General features: G+C 45.3%; 1 protein-coding gene across 1 annotated transcript in view; it reads left to right on the plus strand.

Moving 5' to 3' along the window:
• Positions 1 to 20032, plus strand: part of RYR2 (ryanodine receptor 2) — a 3854281-nt gene that overhangs the window by 747072 nt on the left and 3087177 nt on the right. The window contains exon 5 of the mRNA XM_069607971.1: positions 11472 to 11479. Coding sequence (XP_069464072.1) covers positions 11472 to 11479 — 8 coding nt within the window. The remainder of the gene's footprint in view (positions 1 to 11471; positions 11480 to 20032) is intronic.

Consider the following 20032-nt stretch of genomic DNA (forward strand, 5'->3'; position numbering starts at 1 on the left):
TCCTGTAGGCTGTCATGAAATTGAGGGTACATTCGATATGGTCAGCTTAATGGATACTGTCTTCCATATGCTTGATGTACTATTGGTACAGTAGCTGAGGTTAGACAGGGCATGGTCTCATGGCTCCAATACAGGGGAGGTAGGGCGGTAGGACCTCCTGAGGATATGTACGTCTGCTCCTCTACATTCCCCCCTCTGGTCGAGTCCTTGACCACCTTTTCAAGTTTTCCTGCTTCTTTGAATCTTGAATAAAGTTTGCTTTGGCATCCATATCTTCGTCACCCCCCTCAGTGTGCCTGCATTTTTTATGTGTTAGTCCACACTTCAGGTCATGTAACTACATTCTCCACTTGAGGTACAGAAGACCCAACTGTAATGCGCCGCATGGGCTGCTGCCTGTGGAACTACTGGCACGCCATTGATTGGTCCACCACATTTGCTTCTGTTTTAGTTCTGCAGTCTAGTGGTTTTCAACATGGCCGCCGCCGGAGTGTATTTCCTTTCTTTCCTCCCGGCGGTAGGCGCGTTGCAACCCACTGTGCTGTTTGCCTCCATTGGGTCTATGCGGTTGCTTTTCCTCCTTCCCATGTTTTCCACACGGCTCCTCTTCAGTTACTCAGTCCCTCTTTGCCATGCTCTTGCAGCTCTCCTCTGGCTCCCTTGTCCATCTTTCCAGGCTCTCTGTGATCCCTCTGCTGCCTTCGCTGTGGTTTCCCTGTCTTTCCCCATCTCTGCACGAGCCTTCTCTTACTGTGCGTTCTGTTTCCTTCCTCTCCTGACGGTATCGCCATATGGGCTCACTTACTCTCTATCACTCTTTGTTTTTGCTCCGTTATCCCTGCCATCTCTGGCTCCTTTTCTCTGATGTGCTCCGACGGATACCGACTCATTTGGCAGGTCTCTCTGTGGCTCCTTCTCTTACCCTGTCTCTGTGGGACACTTTCTACCTGGATGCCTGTTCCGGAACTCATATTCTGGTTGACAAGAGTGGCCTGGAGTCTTGCTGCTCCCACCTCATTACACCTTCCAGCTGATACGAGGATTGTTGTATACCAAACCCAAAAACCTACCGGTGTGCATCTAAGGGTTTTTTTGTGCCATCCGGCTTTTTCCCCTCACCTGTGTCATCTCGGGAGAGGTGCCACTGGGCCGTTTATTCCCCATAAGTGAGCACAGTGGTTTCCTTCCGTGGCAGGCCATACCTACACAAAAAAAGAGGAGGTTCTGGAAGAAGAAGAAGAAGAGGACACCTCAGGACACCAGCAGCTCAGGTGAGGAGGAGGGGGATTTCACTGAATCTGAGGTAGAAGATACCTCGAGTGACACGAACGTCCCACGTTATTCTTAGGATCTCTCGGGTACATTAACTTTGTTCCCTCAGGTGTCACAATACTGGCTTTCATGTGGTCTCTAATAGTACTTTCGGTCTGCGTGTTGTCTTCTGTTCCACCCTTCACATCAATCATGATCTTTATTCCCACAGCCTTTTTTGCTGTTTTCTGGCATTCTCCAATTATTATTCTTATAACGCAGAATCCGAACATTATTATCATCAATATTTCTCCAAGGAACTTGAATACACTCGCCATCTAATCGTGAATCCATGTAAACAGGCATGAGAATCAATCGTCATCTCCAATGGCCTCTGTCTTGTTCTCCATTTTCGTGTGCAATTCTGTCAATATGGTTATAGTATCCATCAGAGTTCAGTTCTCCCTGTCATGAGATGGTATGAATGTACAGCAAGAAGGCCTGACCTTGATGCAAACACCTACTTCCATTGCTGTAATTATGTCAAGGTCATACCTGTTCTGGGGGGTCATCAGCCTTATGACCCTCAATTCTTCCTTTATGGCATTGAATCCTTTTATAGTGGCATTAACTGTCTGTAACAGCTCCCACCTGGTAATCTTTAGCCATTTAGCATTCACTACTGTTTGGAGTTCAGGCATTAATATAGATGTCATTATCATAGCAGTGTGCTCATCAGGAAAGCCTTCATAAGCCTTTATTGATTTCGATGAGACATAATTCTCTCTCTTCATCTGCCAGAGTGCAATTAACCTGCTTTTTCTCAAGTGCTCATCCACTTTTGGAAATCCCTCAATGTTTAGGTCATTCTGGGGAATCACCAAGTCTGGGACATGGATGAGTACAATGGAACACACTCCTCCCCAGTTCCTGGGCAACTTCACAAATGCTCTGGATCCACAGACCCCCTCTTCATTCCTGCAATATCAAGTATGTTCTTGCACTAATTATTTTCTCCAACTTGGACTTTACCATTGCTTCGAAAAAACATTGTTGCATTAATCAATGGAACTACAGCATTGGTACTCATTCGTCGTACACCCATGTCAGCAGTTTAGAGTTCTTGGCCCATGACTTTCGGCACTCTGTTCACTTTCTGCACCTTGTGCACTTGTTCCTTCCTTAGTAGATGAGCTGCACAGGGCATCAGCCCATCTTCCCATCCTTTGGTTGTAATCACTCATCCATAGATCAACCGCTGTGAGTGCTCCCAGCATCCAGGCATTACAGTGCTTTCAGTTTTGTCAGAGAAATTCATCCTCTTAATTTCTTCAACTATTACTTAGTCTTGTCCCATGGATGGATACACCAGCATCTTGTCTGTCCATCCAGGCACCATTTTCATTTGCTTTGTCTTGATATAATCATCCTGGTATGGGAATGTCTGTCTTAATCACCATCGCAGGGTTGCCCAGCTCACTTGGAACTGTCCTCTGGTAGTACACGCTGCTAGATGGATGAGGCATTTCACATCATGTGCCAAGATCTCTTTTTAAATGAATGTTCTTACTGTACTCATGGCATAGGGGATGAGAGAGAAAACATAGCAGCTCTCATCAGATGCTCTCTCCCCCACCTTTTTCATATGTTGGTACCACATATTATTCCCCAAGTTAGCCGAATTATCAAGATAGGTATGTATCCCCTGGTTATCTTCTTCTGCATCCCTCCTATGTCGTCTGACATGCCCAAACAGATCAAAGAAATTATCATAATTTGTACTTATACTGGGGAAGATCACAGGTGTTATGTGTTCAATTAAACCATAAGACTGATAAAGACTTTGAAATGTAAGATACAGAAAGAAAAAGAGAAAGCACATGCATATGTATGTCAGGCATAAGAGTCTAGAAAAACATTTTGTGTGCCATGCTATTTCTCTTTGAATTACCAGTCTTCCTGTAACTGCATTTCCTTTCTCCTGAATCATGTTTACTACAATTGTTCTTATCACATTCATAGTTGCACAATCTGCTCAATTATTGCAGTTAAAAGCCTTCTTATAACTGGGCCGTTCTTTGGGTCATGAAGAAACGTGAGAATATTAACATCTCTCCTTATAAGGGAAGGATATGACTGGAGTAAAAACACAAAAACTACAACTATGAGCCTATGTGTATCACTATCGGCTGGTGTCATATGTTATTCTTAAAATAGATATGCCCCCAAAAATGAATCTGGTTATTGAGCTCTCTTCCAATTTCTAATAATGAATTAGCACTTGGGCATAACGTTGATATGATTTTACTTTTTCAAAGAATCTCTAAAAAGTATGTTTAAGCTCTGGAATTCTCTGCAAGTCCATGCACTTCCTGCTACATTTTTAAGGAGTGTCCAATGAATTCCAGTCCAAAAGAAATGTTTTTTTTTCAATAGCATGCTGTTTTATCATCCTTCTTTCTGGTCATCGATCGAGTCTGCACAAGCGGCAATTCTTCTTGTCTTGCTTCATGGTCAGCGGGTACTAGAGGGAGGGTCCCACCTATGTAGATTTTTATGTTGCCCAAATGTAACCAAGCTCTTCTTCCAGACACCCTAACAGTAGTAGAGGAAACTTCTTCTACACAAAAAGTCAGTTTAATCTTGGCTCATGCCACCTACGGGTAAAGTTTTTAATAAGCACTTGGTCTCCAACATATAACTTTGGCGGTGGCAATAATTCACTCGGATCGGTTACTGGGCCAACCTCTTTCGTGTTACTTGAAAGCTCTTTCTGATGCTTTACTTGATCTGAAATTAAAGAAACGCTGGTAGTCATACATGTCCAGTTATTGTGCATTTCATTACCTAGAGTCTGCGCTATACTCTGAGCATCACTCCTGACTCTAGATGGGGGCATAAGGGGCATCCTCATGCAGTGCCCTGTTACTAGTTCATGGGGCATAAGGTGATGGTCGGAAGCTGGCTGATTTGAAAGGGCATACAAGGCGAGGATGTGGTCAATATAGCCATCCCTTCTTCAGGGTTTATCTGACCCTCGATATTATTTCCTTTTGGAGGCCGTTAAGCCTCTCACATATTCCATTTGCTTGTGGGTGATAGGCAGAAGAAAGCGTGTGCTTTATACTCAATAGAAGCCCTATTTGTTCAAACAACTCATTGACAAAGTGTGGCCCATTATCTGTCCTTAATACTTCGCACACACCCCATCTTGGAAATACTTTGCACACTAGAAAATTCACTGTGCAGGTGGCATCAGGATGTGTACAAGGACCCATCTTTATCCATTGAGAAAAGGGACACACCACCACTAATAGATACCTATTGTCATGATCTCTGCTTCCAAAAGGTCAGGACTTACCCAACTCCCTTGGAAGCAGACCCATAACCCAGGTTCCGAGTGCCAACCAGTCCCAATTGGGACCTTTTGGACCCTGTCCTGGCGCCAGTGGCATCAGGCTCATAAATATGCCCAGTCCCAGCGCTGGAAGCGCCGGGCTCACAATGCTTGGGTGGACTTACCTGCAGCAGACCATGCTGCTTACTTACCTGCCAGTTGAGCCTCTAATCCTCTTCTGTTTGGGACTACTTTTCCTGTTGGGTGGGGCAGGAGCCACTCCCTAGGTTCAGAACACTGGAACTCTTCTCGAAAGCAGGAACTCTTTTCTTACCTAGGCGTGGCTGTGGAAGGAGACACCTAAGCACCACAGGAGGCTATTTAAACCACACCCGATGGATGAATCTTGCTTTGTGTTATTCTGCATCCTCTGCAGCAGAACGCTCATCGTGTCTTCTGCCTCTGATCCTGGGCCTAAAGGGAAAAAGGCTTACCATCCTGAATCCAGTCTTCAGCAACACCTATAAAGACAAGAAAGAACAGGTTAGCATTACGGTCTTCAGTGACAGCGCTTCTCTTACCTGGTCCATCGGCTGTCACCAACGCCTCGCGCTGCATTCCGGCATCTGAAAGACAAAAGCTTACCTACTCTTCGCGTGCTCCGGAGATCTTCGCACTGCATTCCGGCATCTGAAAGACAAAAGCTTACCAACTCTTCGCACGCTCCGGAGGCCTTCGGCGCTGCATCCCGCATCTGAAGACAAAAGAAGGTGCGTTTAAAGACATTGGGTAACTTTATTACTCACGTGCCATTACTCCTTCCCACGCCGAACCCAGTGGGTATTCCAGCACCCTTCAGCAGCTCCGAACTTGTACCTGCAAGATAAAAAGGACAGTTAGTGCGCATCGTGAAGCAGGCAACAAGCGCTTACTTACGTGCTTCCAGGCGCTTCTATTCCTCACACGGGTTCCATCCTCAACTCACTTCAGCCCGTCATCCGCCATCGCCGGAACCCTGCAAAACAAGAGACATCATTACAAAAGACTTTTAAAGACATTTGAAATACTCGGAACTTACCGTTCGTACAGTAAACGACGGACAGCAGTCCTCTGAGGTCAAGAGGCCTGCACCCTTATCCAGTGAAGAAACTGGTTACGGCACCCTGCCCCGAGGCAGATGGAGAGCTCGGCGTTCACTTACCTAAGGTGAGAGCGTTAACCTTTGGGGTTCTACAGGAGAAGAGAAGGGGAAGAAGAGAGAGACACCCAATAACCCCAGTTCATTAATCCCATATTTTCTATCTGCAGACATCTTACTCTTCGAGTCAAAGAGCCAATCGTGTGTTACACATCACCTTTGAAGATACGGTATTCGCCCAGTCAAGACCGGCGCCTCTGCGGGAATCAGGTGAGCGTTACACCTATATCCGTTACATGCCTGTAGCATATCGATTTAGTCGATATGCAAATGCTGAAATGGGCCATTCGGATGGGGTATTACCACTCTGATTGTTCTTAGTCTATGCCCAGCCGTAAACTCCTGAATATAGGAAATAGGATCTTCATTTTCTTTCCTTTTGTATGTCATAATTGTACCCATATCTGATGTATCAGGATACTGCACCCTGAGAGCTCTCCAACCGTCTGCTCTGCAATTATTAAATGGCGCTCCATCATGCGCTGTGTTCTGTGCAGTCACAACCGCATATCCCACTTGTCTCCAAATATCATCAGCTCTCTCTCCAAGAATAGCTGCCAATAGACCTTTTATGTCCCCTATGGATAACTTATTTCCCCCTGTCATTTTATCTAATTCGTATATCCACTTCCCAGACACCGAAGTCAAGCTAGGTAGCTTGAATATTAAGTTACCCTTATCCATCTGAGGCCATGGAATATATTGCTATCTCGCTCCACCCTTCTCTAGCAAGGGGAAATGTGAGAACCCCCTCCAATAATTGGACCCCATTATTCGTTTACCCAATGCAGGGATAATCGTCCATTCGTCTTCGTTCTGTTAACAACCTTAACCTACTCACTTGGAGGTCGAGTTCAGACCGGATGAATGAGTGAGATGTCGTCCGTGTGGACGTTGATAGGCGCCATGGCTGTTTGAGTGAATAGCGGCTGCTGGAGTTAGCGGCCGGGGGGGGACGATCTGTACGTGAGACAGGAAAAAGAGCTGTGTCACTGCTGTCGGTTGCGCAACTGAACTCGACCTCCAAGTCCTGAAGACAGTTCGGTATTTTCAGTGCAGCGCTTTTCCATCTCTATCAGCTTCTGCCCTTGTCAGCTATCAACCGAACCAGAAACACAAACTTAAGTGTCGACAACGTCAATGTGTTGTGATATAAAACAACACATAAAATAGACTGTCACCACTGTATACTAATCCTTCACAATGCAGATTTAATGTATGCATATATGCCAGATTATGGCACAAAAATGTCTTCCTGTTTAATAAATTTATAATGTTTTATTCATCCACGGTGATTCTTTGTTCTGAGTTAGCAGTTATCTAGCTCCTTTTGCAAGGCTATAGCGACCTCCTGTCACGCTATTGGCTTGGGAAGTCAATGTAATCTACTCAAAAATATTGCTCTGTGTTCATCACTGAAAATGTTTTCCTCCTCATCCCGTAGTTTAGGTATCACGGATCGTTTGCCACTCCCTTGAGTCCCATACTCGCTGTTCTGCCTCATCTGCTGATATATCTTATCAATCAGAATTGCCTAGCATTTCGGTGCTGGACTGCCCCAGGGCAGGACAAAGACTGATATGTTTGGGATATTTCTTCTCTGTGAAAGATAGTGAGCTAAAGACTCTGGGTAAGGCTCTTGTAACGAGGACTCATGTCTGGCAGAGAGTCTCCCAGGACCCCCCTTGTTATCTGCTCTCTCCAATACTTTCTGCATCACATCTTTTCTCTTCTTGTGTTACTTTAGGTATTTCTTGAGTCATTTCTCTCATTGGGAAAACATTGCTTGTTTCCCATTGCCCCTGTATTTTGTCGCTTGGTCTTATTCATTCTTTAAGAATTGGACTGGCGTCAAGATCTCACCGCCTTCTATTCTATTTTATTTCTTCTTCCATTTCTGAAGAATGATGGGGAAATTCACCCCTTTCTCCCTCTCTTATAAGGTACATGGCACGGAAAAATGCCAGGAGATACCATGAATGGCCATACTATTTCTGACCAATTCCCAGTGCTCCAATGATCCATCAGTATGTCGAGAGGTACCCACTCAGCCAGCTCTACAGACGAGGTGCGGTACAAATCTTCCCCAGAGTGGACGAAGAGCCTCAGGCTGCAACTAAAGAGACCTCAATTGACAGAATTGACTAAAGCACTGAGAAGCCAAAGCCACTGATGTCATTAGAGACAGCATGGGCCTCATTACACAGTAGGCGCTAAGGGATTACCAGTACTGGTAAGGGCACCGGTGCCGGTAATCCATTAGCGCCCTACTACGAGGTCCCTCAGCGGGTCCCGTCCTTAACGCCTGGTCTGACCAGGTGTTAAGGACGGGACCCGCTAAAGGACTTCAGAGCTAATAACGGTACCGCAAATTGCAGTACCGTTATTAGCTCCTTCCCCATTCCATTGAGACCTATGGGGGCTCGAATGGGAATGGGGAATGGTATTTGGCATGGGGACTTACCGAGTCCTCCAGGGTCGGAATGACCTGGTAAGTCCCCATACCGCCTACCTGGACCCGGTATGCAGTAAGGGAGTAGCCATGCCGCTAATAGCGGCATGGTTACCTCCTACCGTGTAATGAGGCCCCATGACTTAACAGCATTAGACAGGAAGAACACATGCCATCCACACATCGGGACACAAACACACACTCAACTACATGAAGAACATGAGTGTACAGAAGCAAGAGATCCTGAATAAAGCTTGCAGATGCCTATGTGCAAATAACCCTATGGAGCTGCAGGAGCACCTATGGGACCTGACAGAGCCAAGTATGACTAACATATGAAGAATATAGAATAGGAACCGCATAATGGTTTAGGAAAATTACAGCAGGCCATAAACCTCCCAGCAAGAGCTGAGCTGACGTAAATTCAGGTTGGACGAGAGCAAACGTGGGAGACAGGACCCGCTGCCAAGGCCACTAGATATGAATGGCATTCCATTCCCTGAATGACAGTAACACCAGCTGCAATAAATGCAAAAAATTATTCATAATTCAGAGCTGCAGAAGCTCCAAATCATGGTCTTCGAACACGTGACCCGGCCAACTCAGACAATGAGCAGAAACCCGAGCTGTGAAAGAAAGCCGATCTCACACTGCCAGACAGAAGCTTGCAAAAAAGATGTTACAATGTCGGACAAGTGTTGCACGAGATGAACGAGCACCCCCATAGTCTATGGTGGTACACAAGAGTTACAATACAGATGCATAGTCATTCTTATTACCTTGAGAAGGTACGCTAAGAGCTGAGAATCTTTGCAGATCCTAGGCTCGGGGAGGTCAGCTCTAGCCAATCACAGTTCAGACTCCGAGGGGTGGGTAGCAGTGGTCAAGAACCAATGGTAAGACCCTTACACTGCAACATTGTTAGAGATAACAATTTGGGAATAGACTGAGCCAGTCCCCTGACATGTGAGAGCCAGTAGACTGACATGTATAGTGTCCACTACAGGTTAACTATTACTCAGTACCCAATCCAGTAGTGAAATAGGTTTTCTGGGGAGGGGCCCAGGTTGTGACATCACTATGACACAACTTTAGGACAAAACTGCCCTGCGAGCCAGGAGATGTTGAGTGGTCCTAAGACTTCTTCTATCCTTGTACTGATCCCTGTCGGCTTTGCTGTAATAAACCGCAGTGTGAACTTGCTGTCTGGCTCGGTCTATGTTCCTTTTGGTGGAAGGTTTTGGGGCTTCCAAGAGTCCACAAACTCCCAGTAGCCCTCAAACCTACCTGGGAGTTTGTCCCCAACAAGTTGGTAGCCAGAGGATGGTTGGCTGTGCCAGCCCGGCACCAGGTCGACTCCTTCGCCGCCAAATCTGAGAGGCTGCAGGACCCTCGCATGTTTCAAGAAAGGCAGGAAAATGCATGCCCGTTTACAGGTTGACAGGAGCCCCTTGGAAATCATCCTGCCCATGATCAGTGAGTTGTCCAGGCAGACCAGGACGGGGAGGCGAGCGCCTTGGCGCGGATCCAGCAGCAGAGCAGCACCAGCACAGCACGGAATATATTGATCCAGTGCGACAGCAACTGTGGGTGTGAGGGAGGGTATTGAGTATTGTGGAGTATTGTTCAGTATTGTTGGGTATTGGTGAAGTTCAGTAGTGTTATAGCATAGTTTAGAATGGTCGTAGTGAGTAGGGATTGGCAGACGAGGTGAACAAGTGGCGGTGCACGGAAGGCAAATGCGCAGGATTGTGGTTGTGTGCCTGAGGAGGTAGCGATTGTGAAGAAGGGGCGGTGCGTAGAGCACGCCTGATAAATTGTGGAACCGGAGGGGCTCATAGAAACTGGAAAGTACTATCATTGCATTGTAACTTTTATCCCTGAACAGCGGATTATCGAAATCCTTGACTTGAGGTCAGGTAAAAGGTATTGGAATGTATCGAGGTAACAGTGGGGGGATTACTCCCCTTCAGCATTTGTTTGGGACACTTCCGCCTTACAAGGAAAAATATGTAAATATAGCATAAAATGGTCCAAAAATACAGAAGGCAAATTAACAAAATCATGGCCACCTTGTGGAAGTTTCTCGAAAGACGTGCAGCAATCACTGTTGACACACAGGGTACTTACAAGGGGAGGAAATTGACCAAACGCATCGCCATGTTTGAGTTGTGGCGCATGTTCCAGGAGGGGGAGGGGGATGCTGCGATGCGTCAGTGGATGCCCCACCAAGTGTAGTATCTGATGACACAGATGATGAACAGAGAATGTATCCAATGAGGAACTAAGGGCAGAAGAGGGGTATTCAAATCCAACGTATAAGTGACCACCATACACTAACGATGACAAGCAGAAAGGCGCAGGACAACCAGCTAGTAATGCAGGGGTGAGCAGTGTGGTGCAGCAGCGCGCAAAGGAGGAGTTCGAGAGCATAAGCATGAATGAATGGATAGCTGCGCAGGTACACTTAAAGCTTCAAGGGAAGACAAAAGGGGAGGCGTAAGGGGTGACTGAGGTGATAGAAAACCTGAAGAGAGTCAGTGACATGACAGACTGGGAAGAACTAACGGAAGAGGTGGATAGAAGGGAGAAGGACAGGGAAGTGAGGTTGGAACGCGAGGACAGAGAGAGATGAAGAGAGAGAACTGAAGCAGGAAGACAGGGAGCGAAGGAGGGAAGAAGAGAAGGAACATTTGGAAAGGGAGAGAGGAGAAAAAATAGAGAAGGATCTCAAGGAAAGGAAGAGAGCAGAAAGGGAGATGAGGCGGAAAATGGTAGATAGAACTGGAAAAGGGGTAGAGACAGAGAGAGATAGCAGAGCCAGAAAAGCGCTAGTTAGCAGAAAGGAGCAGAGGAAGAAGCAGTTGTCCAGACTGGTGAAAGAATGAGTGTGCAGGGAGGAGGACAAGCGAGCGAATGGGTGGTGAAGACACAGGCGGCAGTGGATAGGGAAAGGAATAAACAGGAGGAAGACAGACGAACAGAACCAGACAGCACAAACTCACAAGGCAGGAGCATGACAGAAGGAAGAGGAGCAGGCCTAGGGGCTTCAGCAGGAGGCAGCAAATATGATTTAGTGGACATCGATCTTAGCATGAAGCCTGACTTGACATCAAGGTGGCTTAGTTTTGCTGATGATTTTTGTAGCAACATTGACATAGGATCTGAAAATGATGACAAATAGAACGGTGACTTGAGGGGGGAACAGGGCCAGTCACAGTCCACGGGGACAGACAAGTGGGCCTCATGAGAATTTAGGACCCACGGGCAGGGAGAAGGAAGGGGCCGATTCAGATGAGCAGACACAGCATCCAAACATCCTTTGCACCACACACAACAAATATGTTAATAGACTAAGGCATCTCCCATGACGAAGTAGGGGGGAGGCAGCCATAGCCTGCTTGAGAGGATGATTGTCCAGAGCCTATGACGATAACAGGAGAGTGCCCACATTGGAACCAGTAGATATATGTACAGACATTGAGGACGAGAGGGGGCCTCGACAAATCAGACTGTATCAAAGGACACCTGAGGAGTTGAAGGCATATTCACAGATGCCTTTATTAGAGAGAGGAGGGGTGATACCTCAGTACGTGCCATGGAAGCACACAGACAAAAAGCATGTGAAGTGTAGGTTATCATCATTGAGCGCAGGAGCTGGGAAATGGATTTATGAGATGGAAAAGATAACAGCTGATCACAGACTTGCAGTGGGTGACATAAAGGGACTATTAGTATCGATATTAAGTGATGCAGCTGATGACATATGGAAGAGGGTGGAGTTCCCGGGGGTGACAACGCAGAAGACAGATCACGATGGGGCGCCATTTGCAAACTGCAGGGCAGCTGTAGGGCAAGCATTATGAATACAAAACCCAGACACATCAGCCATTGGGGCAATTAAGTCAAGGAAGATGAGGGAAGATAAAGATCTGGTGCAGTACATTCAGGAGATTCAAGAGCTTTGGCGCCTCAAAACCTGAGCGCCTTGGAATAAAACAATTGCAATATTTTATCATATTTTAGTGCAGGGATTGCCAGAGCCAGTACAGAAGAGTTTGAAGAAATTGGTGGGGATGGAAGCGAAGGGATGGCCAGAAATATAGCTCACAATAGTACATCATTGTAGATTATGGCAGGAGAATGTTAAGCAAAATATCGGAAGAGAGAAGGGAGATGAAGTCAAACAAGTGCAACGAAAGCTATCGAAGTACGCGATGGAAAGGGCGGTTATACCCAGCCCCACCCCACAGGCATAGCTGCAGTATCAACAACCACAAAAGTTTGTACCAACCATGGAAGGAGGGTACATTGGGCAGGGCAGCTCACAGCAGGGATTCCGAGGAAGGGGAGGTTTAGAAAAGGGGAATGGCTTCAGGCCACAGATGCATCACAATCTAGGAGGATTTTCAGGAGGGTTTTGGGGATATGGACAGCAGATGCAGCAGAATCCAGGGGACATTTCAGGGGGGCTTGCAGGGCAATGGAGGGAGCCACCAGAGTGCTGGGCTTGTGGCAAGCTAGGACACATTTCTCGGGCATGCCAATTTAGAGGGATACAACAGAACTGGGGAGAACAGGGAAGGCCAAGAAGATTATTATGTACAGGATCAACAGACACAAGGGCAGATACAGGGTACATATCAACAGATGCTACAAGCACAAGCACAGCCACCTTCATCCGTGCAACCACAAGCACAGATACAAGTACCACAGATGGCAGCACTGATACTGCAATATTTACAAGCACCACATATTAGGGGGGCACACAAGAACTGACACAGATACAAGAGGACAGCGCATCGGCACAGGTGGACACAGTAGCAACAGTACCCGTCCGACGACTGGGAGGAGTTACAATGAAGGGGAACAGCCCTGTTACAGGGAACAGGTTATCCATGTACCCCCAATAGGACAGCCCACAGACGAACTTGATGTGTCCCATCCTGTCATTTGTGCCCAACCCTGCGGAGGAACCTCACATAGGGGTGGCGTTAGGTGACAAAACGTTTTCCTTTCTTGTTGACACTCGGGCGACTAGGTCATGTATTAGGGAAGGAACACTTAAGTTGTCAGGCGATGCTATGAACACTCAAGGATTCTTTGGGGCTCCAGAAGTGGTTCCTTTTATGGATAATATCTCACTATCTACAGGAGATCACAACTTATCACTACCTTTGCTTTACTCTCGACAGACACCTGTAAACATATTGGGACATTATATTATGAGCAGACTAAACATGACTATTTCATTCACAGACAAAGACATAGTATGCTCAACACCAGAAATGTAAAAAAGATTGTCCACGCATATTGTGGACACATGGTGCAGAGGGGGGTGCCAGTAGACCCAGAGAGGTTTCAATATGGGACTGCCATTGCCATTGTATGGAGGCCAGACATTGCAGGGAAGGTGTGACAGATGTTTTTTGGACCTTCATAAAAGACATGGCATGTTGCATTTATGCTAGAATGTACTCTATACCTTCAAATAGAGCCAAATAATGATAACGATGTGTTACACCTAAGCACTTTACATAGAACAAATATAGATACAATACTTTTTCTGATGGCTGGATCTTACCTGTCAGGTCATTAAGGAGAACCTAGGTGGTGTCCCGTGTGATTTCACTGATGGCATCTGACATGTTCCAAATGATATCATATGTGATGTCATCAGTGATGTAATTTGTGATGTGATCAGTGTGCTTAGAGGCTGTGCAGTGGGGGCCTCACAGTTAAGGTGGCGTAGCTTCCAACACCTGCTGAAGTTCAGGGGTTTAATTGAATGAAATCAGCACCTTAACGTCACTTCAACTAACGTAATTTCACTGAATTTCAAGGGTTTTGTTGCACTGAACGTATTCACCTTAACTGTCCAGTAACTAAAGATGTGCCACTGAATTTCAAGGGTTTTGTCATGCTATACTTCCTACCACTTGTAATTCTTGCTTTTTACTGATAATACCACTGATGTCATATCATTTGTTATTAATATCTGTTCTCCAGCTATGCAACATCGGGTTTATCAAGAATGCATTTTATTTGTGTCCACCAGTTAAGAATGGATTACTAATGGTATACTGGGGCGAGGAAGGGAGATGTGGGGGTAGTAAATATGATTACTATTGAGGTACTCTGATGTGGAAGAGTGAGCTGATGTTAGTGGGGGACTGTGAATAGCAAGAGTAAAGTGGAGTAGTTGTGGACTGTGATGAGGAAGAGTGAGATGGGAGTAGAGGGGGACTCTGCAAAGAAGAGCAATTTGGGGGTAAAGCTAAGATTACCATTGGGTACTAAGAGGAGGAAGAGGGATGTAGGGATAATGACATGATTACTATTGTGTACTATGATGAGGAAGAGGGGGCTGATGGTAAAGGTAGGATTTTAGGTACTGGGATGAGGAAGATGGATGTGTAGGTAATGCACGTGATTACTAGATGAGGAAGACTGAGGTATGTTTAGTGGGAAACTGTGATGAGGAAGAATGAGGTGAGGTAGTGGGGGACTGTGATGGGGAAGAGGGAGGTGAATGTAGTGGTGTACTGTGATGAAGAAGAGTGAGGTGGGGTAGGAGGGGACTGTGATGTAGAAGTGTGAGGTGGGGTTAGTGGGGGATTGTGACAAGGAAGAGTGAGGTGAGGTAGCAGGGAAGAATGATGAGGAAGAGGGAGCTTGGGGTAGTGGGGAACTGTGACAAGGAAGAGTGAGTGCTCCCCTACACTATACCTGCTCTCACTACTGTCACCCCTCCCCACTTCTCTAGTACACCCTACTCCTTGCACCCCACTTCTACACCCCTCTCTACTAGCCTCACCACTCCAAACACTCCCTCCCTCTCACATTAACTACAACAGTCACTACTCTACTATTATCTCTTGCACTATCTTCAATCCTTCTCTTCGCTCTCAGCTCCTAAACTCCCCTCCCCCACTTCCTGCACTACAGTACACTACGCTATACACCACTGATACCACTCTCTCTCAAATACCTCACCTTTTCAAATTTCACCTTTACCACACTCCGCTCTGCCATCCTTCCTCCGCCTGGTCTCTTGTCCCTCTTCATCTCCAACTGCGACCTCACCCATACAACCCACACTCTGCCTCTGCTGCTTTCTGTTTTTATACTGCAGGACTGTGCATGCAGTGTCTTTCTCCCTTCCCCATTTGTTGCAGTGCTCACCTGATCTCCCGCACCAATTGGTGCCTCCCTTTCCCTAAGAATGAGGGCTACTTAGCTGGGAGGCTTAAAAAGCCCCTTTAAACCCACCCCCCGTTACCAGCATGGTTCTGCTAACAGTCTGATGTTTCCCGTGCCTGCTGTGGGCAGACAATTCGATGTTTTGAGCTATAGGTGTGGTTTCTGTTCCTTTGTGTTGCTGGCTGCTGCTAGGTTGTGGTGCTGGTTTCTGTCTGTGTGGTGTTTTTTCTTTGTTCTCTCTTGTTTCGATCCACTCTGGGTTTTCTAGGCTGCCCCAAAGGGGATTCTGAGAGTTGCGGTTATGAAAAAAACAAAAAGAGAACTGTGGCCAGCAGTTGTACCGGGTGGCATTGAGAGCACATGAGTGGCATCAATGTTGTCAACTGGCACAAGGGGGGTATTTTTCAGGTTCTGGCAGACCCCCCAATTCCCACGTTGCATACCTGGGGAAGGGCTAGTTTTGAGTTTTGTTTTGTATGGCCTCCTGCTCCAGGCTCAGAAGGGTCACACCTGCCCCCCTTTCACATGATCAAGACCTTAACCCAGTCACAACTATCCCCAAGCCTCAAGCCTTCACCAACCATCCTTTCTTACCCTGCCCACATGCTCCCTAGCCTTGAAACTCACCTACTTACACAATTTATATCATTTTAGAGGGTGTCCAGGCAAAGTTTCGAATCAATAGTTTCGAATAACAAAAGTTACGAAACAAAAGTACCGAAAAAAAAGTTTAGAATTTATTTTTTTTAATATTAAAGGGTTTATTTTAATTAAGTATAGTTAAATAAGTGTTTAAAAAAACCGGGGGTGACCCCCCCCATGAAAATAAAAATACAAAAAAATAAACAATTCTAAACTTTTTTTCCCCGACACTTTTGTGTCTGAACCTTTGTCAGTTGAAACTTTGACTGTCGAAACAGTCACTAGGAACCATTTTAGAGCAGTTTCCAACAAATCAAGATCTTGAATCTCGAACTGCGTAATAGTGGATTTTCAGAAATAAAAATCCTTGGCACCGGCAATGCATCATTGGGCGATAAAACCTATTTGTTTTGCAGAGGGGCACCCTGCTCTATGCCAAATACATTTTTTTTAAAACTACTGGACGATTTTACTCCAAATCATCAAAGGATTTCCTTCAAGCATTTTGTGTCCAACTTGTTTCACATTAAGCGCAAATCCATCCAGCGGTTTGGGCGGGCTGTGCGTTTGAGCAAAATATTGACATTTTCCCTATGGGAAAGTAAATAGAAATGTGAAAATTACAACCTTTTCTTTTCCCTTTCTATCGTTTGCACCGTAACACGGATTTGCATGACATTATCCTGTTTTGGGGGACTAGGCCAAAAATGGTATTTGTAATATCTCATGCTTATCTGTGCTATGGCTCAAATGATATTAGACAAAGCACTTTCGCATTTCCTAAGGTGAAACCTATCCTCCACAGGAAATGCTATCATTCTATAAAGAAAGCATGAAATTGTACAAACATAATTTGTGGCCCAAACACCGCCAAAATAGGAAAAATTTGTGTACATCTTTATTATGGTTCAAAATATTCAGAGGGTCAGACAAAAGGTGTATTTTTCACTTTTCCATTCATTTTCAATAAAACAAACCAAACACAAATTTAATTAAGTATCCTGAAATAGCTCAATATGTCCACAATTCAAGCAAGAGAAAAGGTAATGGGCCTCATTAGGAGTATGGCAGTAAGTGGTAAAATTGGAGGTAACTTAGTTACCTCCAATTTTACCATTACGCAAAATTATGAGTTTTGGCTTTGAGTGGAAGATTTACCTGCAGCAAAACCCTGGAGGTAAATCTTGCCACTCAACTCCAACAAATCGGCAGAATCGGTGGAATTACCGTGGTGGTAATTCCGCAGTGGTAATTCCACCAAAAAAGTCTCATTGGGTCCAATGGACCCTAAATGAATGGGTATTTACTCCGCTACCACCACTTTTAATCAGGCGGAAATTCCGCCTGACCAAGTGGTGGTAACTGTAAATCCGTTTGGTGGTATTTCAGAGGATTTTCCACTGAAATACCTCCAAACTCGTAATGAGGCCCAATGTATCCTTTATTGTTCGCTGTGCAGCGCTGACATTTTCAGTGTTGGTTTCTTCTGCCATTAAGTGCCATGCATTGCATGGATTTCATCTTTAAGCGCTACTGCCAAAGATGCACTTGAAGAAAGTAGGTTGCCATTGACATTCAGCTGCTGGATGTTGGCCTGCAAGTAGGAATGCAGAATTTAAAGTGCAGATATCACCGAGATTTAGGCCTTTTCAAAGTAAGCAACTGCGACTTAGAGGTTCTGTGTCTTCAGACAGTAGTAATTTAATATCCAATGTAACTGTCCTCGAAAATGGTAGCATTTTACGGGCAAATGTACGGTGCATGAGGCATAGCTGCCTGTTTTAATAGGAGCTTTGTGTCTAAGCTTTGATATTTGTCATCTTCTTTAGCAGATCTGTGCTTCTCATTAAGGAACTGTAGCAGAGTGAGGGAATTATCTTGATGGATAATGTTTGCTGCAAAATGCTAACTCGTTCTCGAGATGCTAAACGCACATTTGAAAGAAATATACCCACTTAATTTGGTAGATATTTCCCAAAGGGGAATACATCTGATATGTTTGTGTTCGTTTTCAAATCTGATGATATTCCAATATTCTCGGCCATGCTTGCACATGCCCAATTGCATGGATGCTAGACAGTCAGATGTCATCGACATAAATGGACCGCTATTTGCGATTTCACTCCTGGTGATTGGTTTATAAGAAATATTTTTCTTCGAAACTAGCAAAGGGACAATATGCTTTGCATAGTAGTACCTCCAGGCAAAGCAAAGTAATAATGAACTTATACATGAGTCTGGAAATGAATCATCTATGACATTTACAGAAGGTTGCCACTGTCTGTGATTTCTGAGCTAGACCCTGAAGGGTGCATGCATCACAAGGCCACGCGGGTGCGAACCATGTGCAATCTAAATGGTTACAATGTAGGTACATATTTGCCTGTGAGTCTATAAAGATAAATCATTGTTGTCATGCACCAAAAAAGCACAGACTGTTTGCTTAAAGTACTTCCTCACAGGGTAGTGGCCATGCCTGTCCTGATGCCACGAATGTTACTTTATAATGTTTCATTCACTTTACCAAAAGAAGATATAATGCTTGTGACATATATGGCTGTTCTACTGGATGCCATTGACACCGGAGTGTATAAACCTCACAGAAAGAAGGTTAGTACTTTAAGCAACATTTCCCCATATGGGGAAATAATAATTCTTTAAATGGGCGATCACGTGTCAAAGATTGGCTGTCATATTTGTCGTAGAATAAATTACCACTGACTATTCTGGTGGATTGGTGACCAATTTATTAGTAGAAAGCGAACAACAGGACAACACAAATCAACAACAGTACAGACTTTGGTGCAAGTGAGAGACCCCTATCCCTCCTTCCATGCACCGATCTCTTATTGCCAAAGGAACACATGCATTTCGATGGATGAGGTGGTCAAGACAGGACAAAGAATCACACCGAGACAATGTTGCAAGCAGGGAAGAAAGCCCCACTAAACAAGTCTTTGATACCAGCTCCATTCTTACATGTTAGGCAGTGTTTTCAGGGAGAACAACATAATGTGATACATTTAGTGAAATTGAATATGTTCCTCAAGGATTCACACACGCCCGGAGATAGGTGAGAACGCTTACAGTATGATGACTTCCAAGTACTAAAGCCGCTTTTCCGCAAAAAAGTGGGAGCCTAAAACACGCTTATATTTGCCAAAAGGCAAAGACATGGGAAGTGAGGAATATGAAGGCGAGCATTCCTACAGACTAAGCAAAGAGCCTTCATCACAAAGACATGCGCAGTAAAGGCCAAAGCCTCACCTCTCACACACTAGAAACGTGTGTTATGAAGGCGAGCATTCCTACAGACTAAGCAAAGAGCCTTCATCACAAAGACATGCGCAGTAAAGGCCAAAGCCTCACCTCTCACACACTAGAAACGTGTGTTATGAAGGCGAGCATCCTACAGACTAAGCAAAGAGCCTTCATCACAAAGACATGCGCAGTAAAGGCCAAAGCCTCACCTCTCACACACTAGAAACGTGTGTTATGAAGGCGAGCATCCTACAGACTAAGCAAAGAGCCTTCATCACAAAGACATGCGCAGTAAAGGCCAAAGCCTCACCTCTCACACACTAGAAACGTGTGTTATGAAGGCGAGCATTCCTACAGACTAAGCAAAGAGCCTTCATCACAAAGACATGCGCAGTAAAGGCCAAAGCCTCACCTCTCACACACTAGAAACGTGTGTTATGAAGGCGAGCATTCCTACAGACTAAGCAAAGAGCCTTCATCACAAAGACATGCGCAGTAAAGGCCAAAGCCTCACCTCTCACACACTAGAAACGTGTGTTATGAAGGCGAGCATCCTACAGACTAAGCAAAGAGCCTTCATCACAAAGACATGCGCAGTAAAGGCCAAAGCCTCACCTCTCACACACTAGAAACGTGTGTTATGAAGGCGAGCATTCCTACAGACTAAGCAAAGAGCCTTCATCACAAA

This window comes from Ambystoma mexicanum, chromosome 4q, assembly GCF_040938575.1.
Source record: "Ambystoma mexicanum isolate Mex_15411 chromosome 4q, UKY_AmexF1_1, whole genome shotgun sequence".
NCBI classification, from domain to species: domain Eukaryota; kingdom Metazoa; phylum Chordata; class Amphibia; order Caudata; family Ambystomatidae; genus Ambystoma; species Ambystoma mexicanum.